This window comes from Equus quagga, chromosome 1 (genome assembly GCF_021613505.1).
Source record: "Equus quagga isolate Etosha38 chromosome 1, UCLA_HA_Equagga_1.0, whole genome shotgun sequence".
In the NCBI taxonomy this organism is placed as follows: domain Eukaryota; kingdom Metazoa; phylum Chordata; class Mammalia; order Perissodactyla; family Equidae; genus Equus; species Equus quagga.
In genome coordinates, this window is record NC_060267.1 from 137,543,722 (window position 1) to 137,551,573 (window position 7,852).

General features: G+C 48.7%; 1 protein-coding gene across 3 annotated transcripts; it reads left to right on the plus strand.

Annotated features, from left to right (window-relative positions):
* Positions 1–336: 336 nt before the first annotated feature.
* On the plus strand, positions 337–7,519 carry NME6 (NME/NM23 nucleoside diphosphate kinase 6). 3 transcript variants are annotated; one of them, XM_046669118.1, is made up of 6 exons: positions 337–714; positions 3,385–3,481; positions 5,056–5,158; positions 5,720–5,759; positions 6,181–6,341; positions 6,617–7,519. In XM_046669118.1, exons 2-6 carry the CDS (start codon positions 3,392–3,394, stop codon positions 6,781–6,783), a joined length of 561 nt encoding a protein of 186 aa, XP_046525074.1. In that variant the 5' UTR covers positions 337–714; positions 3,385–3,391; the 3' UTR covers positions 6,784–7,519. The 3 variants fall into 3 exon arrangements, with proteins under 3 accessions (XP_046525074.1, XP_046525005.1, XP_046524934.1); XM_046669049.1 differs by having other exon boundaries at positions 696–771; XM_046668978.1 differs by lacking the exon at positions 337–714 and adding an exon at positions 896–1,213.
* The last annotated feature ends 333 nt before the right edge of the window (positions 7,520–7,852 follow it).

Sequence of the window (7,852 nt, forward strand, 5' to 3'; positions counted from 1 at the left end):
TCCTTAGCGAAATGTTCAAGTTTCCCTCGTGCCCTACGTACGCCTGCACTCCAGCCAAGAACCCTCCCTCATCACCTCCATATTAGCTCTGCTCCTACATGACTACATATCGTTCAGAAGTCAAGAGACTTTCAACGGCCGCTCACACAAGTTCTTCGCCCACCGCGTACCTCCGACATATACTGGGCACCGGCCAGGCACTACCCTAGACAAAGAATATAAGAGAGAATGTAGTCGGACAAGGTCCATTCCGGAGGCCCCGCGGGCGGGCAGTGCCCACTGAAAGGGCGGCCACCCTGAAACGCCCATCCCGTCCTCTCGGCGCCCCGCCTCCCCGCGCAGGGCCGCGCCGGAACGCCCGCCTGGCCCTCCCTCCCGCCTGAGGGCGCCCAAGCAGGGCTCGGACGGGCAGTTTCCGCCCGAAACCGCTTCATCCTCTCATCCGGTCCGAAGCAAATGCCGGAGAGAGACAAGAGCCGCCGGCAGGTCGGCCCTTCTGCTGCCGGCTGCCCCCGCCTCAAACCTCGGCCAATCCGACACCGTGACGGGCCCCACGATTCACACGTCACCTCTCTCTGCGTCCAGCAAGTCCCGCAGACTCACAGCAAGGACCCAAGGAGGGCTGCCCGGCCCACCGCCTGAAGGACCCCGCTTCGGCCGCACAGGCTGCCTATCACGCTGCCTGGTGGTCGGGCACAGCAGCACGGGGACCAGGTGAATCCGTACCCGAACTCCAGCTGGATGTGGGCTCCAAATAGCCCAGAATCTAGGGTGGGCTTAGGCCCCGTACAATGAGCAGGGGTCGCGCGGCTGCAGTCCTGGAGAAATGGAGAGGCAGCGGGGGAGGGGGCGGTGTCAACAGCTGAGGCTGTGAGCCTGGGGGAGTGGAGGGCGGGGCCTCAGATGTGGTGGGGCGGAGGCGGAGTTGAGGTGCCGGGTCGCCGCCGCGCCTGGGAGTACTAGATGCTTGACCTTCGCCCTCCTCGAAGCAAAGGAGGTGGCGCCTTAGTGTGGGGGCAAATGTCCAGGCAACTTCTAGATTTTCTAATTCTCTGATGGAGTGACCTTTAAGTTGAGCAAGTTGCTGCTCAACCTGTCAACGTTTGTTGTAAACCAAGAGCCAAGACAGCCGGAACTTAGCTGGCATTAGGAAAGGAACCAGGTCCTCTCCTGGAGAGCCCCTAGCAGCCTGGCCTTGGAATAGCTGGATCAGGTTCGTTCATTAATTCATTCAACAAATACTGTTGAGAGTTAGCTATGTGCTAGGCACTCTGCGTAGAATACTGAGGATAGGATGGTGAGCAAAACAGATCCCAGCTTTCATAGAGCTAACGTTCTGGTGGGGAAGACATACCTGAAAAACATGCAAGAAGCCATGAGAAATAACAGGGAAAGTCAGCTAAATCCTAGTGGGTGAGTAGGAGGTAACCAGAGGAAGTAAATTCTGGACTGTAAACTTCTCAGGCAAAGGCTGTTAGGCCTGGAAGTCTTGGAGCTGTAAGGCCATGAGGCTGGAGCAAAAGAAAGTTAAGGAGTGTGGGGTTCCAGATGAGGCTAGAGAGGTACACAGGGATCAGATCATGCAAAGCCTAATAGGCACGATAAGGATTTGCCGTTTTATCATAAAAGCAGGGTACACTTTAAAGGATTAAGGAGGGGAATGATATGATTAGATGTGCATTTTTAGTTCACTCTGGCTGCTGTGTGGAGAACAGATTGTAGAGGGTGGCAAGAGTAGAAACTGGGAGACCATTGAGGAAGCTGTTGCAGAATTCAGGGAGGATATGTTGGACTGGGGTGGTGGCAGTTGAGAAGGAGAGAATTGTATGGGTTTGAGATATATTGGTTACATAAAATTGGCAAAACTTGGTGATATGGAGGGTGAGGGAGAGGAGGTGTCAAGGATGTCTCTCCCTAGATGTATGGTGAAGATTCCACTTACTTTTGGATGCCTCACCACCTGGGATACTAGGGAGAGTAGGTTGGCTAATCTTGTACTGGTTAGACTGGCCTTAGTTTTGTGGTTTGAGTGACGTATCAAGCTGAAAGCTGTAGAAAGGACAAAAGTAGATGAGACCTTGGCATAGTTTTTTTGGTTTGGGCCAGACCCTAGCACTGCCTTTAATGTGATTGTCAGGCTGCTTTTGGACTAAGAGAAATGAGTGTTGTCCATACTCACTCCCTGTGTATGTTCATGGAAGCCTTCTCTGCTTTTGATGGCAAATTTAGGGGTTCCACCAGATAATCTTTTGAGGCCTAGTACTTAGTCCTGCAGAAATGATCAATTTCTCACATGTAAATAGAATTTTACAGTTGAAAGACACCTCAGATACTCTGTCTAGTTTATAAAATGCTTTTCTGTTCTTTGTATCATTTCCACAATTATATATTGAGCTCTTACACTATACTAGACACTAGAAATAGAATGATGAATGGAATCAGACTGTACAGGTTTGGCGCCAGCCTCATGGGCGAGTGATTAAGTTCACGTTCTCCACTTGGGTGGTTGGGGTTTGCAGGTTCCGATTCTGGGTGCAGACCTACACCACTCGTCAGCCATGCTGTGGTTGCAACCCACATACAAAATAGAGGAAGATTGGCACAGATGTTAGCTCAGGGCAAATCTTCCTCAGCAAACAAAAACAAAAACAAAACAAAGACTATATAGGTTTATTTGGTCAATAAAATTGACCAAGCACTGTTGTGCCAGGCACTGTTTCAGCTGCTTCAGATACAAAATGGTTACAACTAGTCCTTGACCTTGGAGTTGCATGTCTACAAGCCTTGCCATTGAGGACAGCTAAGTATTTTTTGGGGGGGCAGAGGAGATCCTGATCTATCTGTAAGCTTAGATGGTTTGTCTCCAGCAGACTTTTTTGGGCATCTTAGCAACATCCCAATTCTTGTCTATCCAGTCTTCTAATTCTAGAATTAATGGGAAAACACTGTGGGATAGAGGGCCTTGTGAGTAGAAACAGTTCTTTTACCCTTTTGGCCATGCTGTTTAGGAATATAAATGGTAAACCCTCTGTAAAACACAAAGGAAAGTTAGGAAGGGAAGGGAATGTTGGCAGAGACACGTTGTGTTTAAACTTGAATTTCTCCTGAGTGGAGAACTCCTTTGTAGGCTTACAGTTCCACAAACCAGATTATGTATACCATAGGGCAACTTAACGCCCACTCTACCACTGCCTTCCCTCAGTCCCATGAGATCAAATGGGCTGTTAAATACAAATAAGGTATACAGCCTTACTATGTAACTGTTCTGCCTTGTGAGTGGTAGGAGTGAGAGCACCGGTTGGTACGCAGTGCTACATGGCTCCAGAGTAGGAAGGGTGGGGAGTGCAGCACTGATGGGTTCCTAATCCAGTTCTTTGATGGCAGGAGTAAGATGACTTCTATCTTGCGAAGCCCTCAGGCTCTCCAGCTCACTCTGGCCCTGATCAAGCCTGATGCAGTTGCTCACCCAGTGATTCTGGAGGTAAGAATGCATCCTAGGCCTCTGCTGTCTGTCCAGGGCATTGCTTCTGTTTCAGATGCCATAGAGCCACTTGTGAAGACTGACAGCACAGTGCTGTGCTAGCTGCTGTGGAGGCAAAGCTAGGAGCCATGGACTCTGACGCTAAGGAGACTAAAAATGTATTGGAGAATTAGGGCAGGTGTAAAATATAAGAAAGGATCCAATATAATAACTAGAAGAACCAAACCTTAAGACAATGTATGGTATATTAGTTTGCTGCATAGCAAATTACCACAAATTTAGCAGCTTAACACAATACTCATGTATTATCTTACAATTCTAGAATTCAGAGGTCCAGTAAGCTTGGCTGGGTTCCCTCCTTAGGGTCTCACAAGGCCAAAGTCAAGGTATCGGCTGATGGGGCCCTTATCTGGAGGGTCTGGGGAAGAAGACACTTCCAAACTCATTCAGGTCGTTGGAAGGTTCCTCTGGTTATAGGACTGAGCTCCCCATATCCTTGCTGGCCTTCAGGCAAGGACTACCCTCAGTTTTGAGAGACCACTCACATTCCTCATCACATGGCCCACTCCATCTTCAAGACAGTAACAGTGTGTCGAATGCTTCTCATGCTTTCAATCTCTCTGACTTCTTTAGCCCCAGCCAGATAAAACTCTGCCTTTAAAGAGCTCACGTGATTAATTAGGCCCATCTGGATAATCTCCCTTTTGATTAAAGCAAAGTCAACTGATAGTAACCTTAATTACACCTGCAAAATCCGTTTTGCCAGGTAATGTAACATAATCATATTGCATCATGTTCACAGTCCTGGAGATTCGGGTGCAGAATGTTGGTGCGGCTGGGTGAGGGTCATTATTGGATTCTGCCGACAATAGTTTGATAAGTAGTAGCTGAGCAGCGCTGTTAAAATACTGTGGTGCAGGGGAAAACCAGAGCAGTCAGGGTGGTGGCCTGCGAGTGTTGGGACTTGGCCAGACCTCAGAGGAAGGGTGGACTTCAGTTAGTGCACAGGAGGAGGGCGGGTGTCCCACAGAAGGGAGATGCTGAGGCAGGAATGTGTCTGGTGGGTCTGAGGGCCGCAGGTGGGCCGGGTTGATGGGACTGGAGAATTGGAAGTGGTGGAGAGCAAGGGAAGTACAGCCTTGAGCACTGGGCCAACATGGTTGTACCTCACTCCATGAATAATAGCAACCACTCAAAGCTTCTGACCAGAATGTGACATATAAATTACGGGGTTTTTAATCTATCAAGTCTGATGGTTTGGAGAGAGTGACACTCAAGGCAGGATCACTATCAAGAGACTTTTATGATGGTCTGAGTGGTGGGTCCTGTGGGCTTAAGCTCAAGGGGCTGTAGGAATGGAGGGGCAGGGATAGCACTTCCTGTCCTCCGCCACCTAAGGCTCATGCTCTGGCTATGTGACTCAGGTCTTTACCTCACCCCACCTTCTTTCTCTTCTGACCCACCAACAGGACAGACCCTCAAGTCCTGGACTCTCATGGGTCTTCCTGGTTCTTTTGGTCAGCCTCAAATGGTCCCTTTGACTGATTTTTGTCTTTGGGGTGGTATTTATCCAGGCTGTTCATCAGCAGATTCTGAGCAACAAGTTCCTTATTGTACGAATGAGAGAACTTCTGTGGAGAAAAGAAGATTGCCAGAAGTTTTACCAAGAACATGAAGGTAGGATCAACAGTCCTCTGAATGAGAGGCATCTCTATGCCAGGAGGTGTGCAAGAGAGATTTTACCTGGACACACATGGCAGGCTCTCTGACCTACCAACTGTAAAATTTCAGCCAGTCTTCTAAAGTCTTGGTTTGTACACAAACTTTTCATGATTATAAATCTTTTTTTAAATAGTTTTTCTAGGAGGATTCCACCTCATAGTCACAACCAGAAACTTAGTTTTATGTCCTGATAATATCAGAGTTAGCTGTCAGTGAATGTTTACTCTGTCAGACGTTGGCCTGAGGCTCATGATTTCATTTAATTCTCCCAACAGCCCTGTGAGGTGGGTATTGTTATGTCCTCAGTACACAGATTAGGAGACTCAGGGAAGGTGATGACTTACCTGAAAGTGCACAAGTTGTAGGTGGCAGAGCCTGGTTTCAGACTCAGGTATGTCAGACTCCAAGGTTCTTGTTCTTTTCTCTAAAACAGTTTATTATTCCGAGTAAGGAGGCAGAAGTACAAAAAGTTTTCTTGGACACCAGTGTCTTGATGAAGGTACTCTCTCTTTGCAGGGCGTTTTTTCTATCAGCGGCTGGTGGAGTTCATGGCCAGGTACTTGCAATTTGGTTCCGGCATCTTTATCCACTGGGACCTAGCTCTCCTGCCCTGTGCATAGATTTGTTAATTTCATTTCCAGTCTTTAAAGTTGTAATCAGTGTCAGGTGGCTGAAGAAACATGGACTTAGGGCTCTGACTGAGCCAACACTGACCTGGGGGCTACCTGTCCCGTGCTGGTTACTGGTCCGGTGGGTGTAGAAGACTATTGTTGAATGCCACCTATCAACTCTGCTGATCTCTGTGGCCTTTCTTGTACATCAGCAGTGGCCCTCTATCACCTTCTATTTGAAGCAGCATTGGTACTTAGCCAGAAAGCAGGGAAACTCAGGATGTACACATGCTTTTATTGGTGCTCACAGCATGCCTTCCTAGACCAGATAGCCAGATTCCTGACATGTGCTCCTTTTGTTCACAGTGGGCCAATCCGAGCCTACATCCTCGCCCGCAAGGATGCCATCCAGTTCTGGAGGACACTGATGGGACCCACCAGAGTGTTTCGAGCACGCCACGTGGCCCCGGATTCAATTCGTGGGAGTTTCGGCCTCACCGACACCCGCAACACGACCCATGGCTCTGGTGAGTTTACCTCCAGTGTCCGCAGCCACAAATAAGGGAGAATGGTTTGGGGTTGGTGGGTAGGCCACATGGTGGGGTTCAGAGCCAGGTCCCCCCAGTGAACTTTCTTCTCAATTGTGTTTCTGGCCCTTTGTGGCCTTCTCAGTAGATGTGGCCCAGGACTGAGGAGCAGCAAGGAGAAGTAGAGGCTCAGGTTTCTGAACCTGATTACTACTGTCTCTTGCCTCCATCCTGCACCTCCGAGAACCCCTTCTCTTTCTTACTTCTCCTTACAGACTCTGTGGTTTCAGCCAGTAGAGAGATTGCAGCCTTCTTCCCTGACTTCAGTGAACAGCGCTGGTACGAGGAAGAGGAGCCCCAGCTGCGCTGTGGCCTTGTGTGCTACAGTCCAGAGGGGGGCATCCACTATGCACCCGGAACAGGAGGCCTAGGACCAGCCTGATAGAGGCCTGTCAGTCTGTGAAGACTGCTGGCATTACCCAGCCTTTTCTCAGAGACCTCTGGTCCAGAGCATTCTCCTAGGACCAGGGAGCCCTGGGGCTTATGGTGCCATCTCTGTTGGGCACTGCCACCTGCCTGAGGGCCTAGCTCCTCACTCTAGAATCAGCTCTCTGTCTACCTCTTCTCTGAATGTTCATGAGTGGTTCAGAGGAATGATGGCACCTCTTTTTTCTGAGAACTATTCATCCTTTTTCAAGGTGGAGCTTCCCTAATTGGCTTCCCTGAAAAATGCAGTGACTCTGTGTAAGCAGCATTTGGCCTATCTTCTTCAATAAAAGTCAGTGTTCTACTGAATCCTCAAGGCTGGGAGCACTACCCTAGGTGCTCTCTCTCTATCCTTAACTGGAATAATTAAACCTGTCCTGAAGCTAAGTTTCTGGTTTATGCTAACTGAAGAGAGAATTGTGTAGAAATCTCCCAGGAGGTTCACACACACAGAGTATGCAGCTTATGTAATGCATAAAGGCACCCAGCAACGGAGCTGAGTGTGGGTTTAAATCTATGCTGTGCACCTGGCACAGGGCTGCATCCTGGAGGAAGGAGCACCTTTTATTTGAACAAAGGTGTGTCTAGGGGCCCGCCCTGTGGCCAAGTGGTTAAGTTCGCGTGCTCCATTTCGGTGGCCCAGGGTTTCACTGGTTTGGATCCTGGGCGCAGACATGGCACCATTCATCAAGCCATGCTGAGGCAGCATCCCATGTAGCAAAACCAGAAGGACCTACAACTAGAATGTACAACTGTGTACTGGGGGGGGCTTTGGGGAGAAAAAAAAAGATTGGCAACAGATGTTAGCTCAGGTGCCAATCTTTAAAAAAAAAAAAAAAAAGCTGTGTCTGCCCCTAGATTTTTTATGACTCACTTTTTTTCTAATTTGCGCAAAGCCACTAAAGGTAGCCGTGTCTCTGATGTAGGTGAGGATGACAGTTATCTATTGCTGCATTATGAATCACCTCAAAATTTAGTGGCTTAAAACAATAATGATTTATTTTTGTGTGTCTGTGAATTGGCTG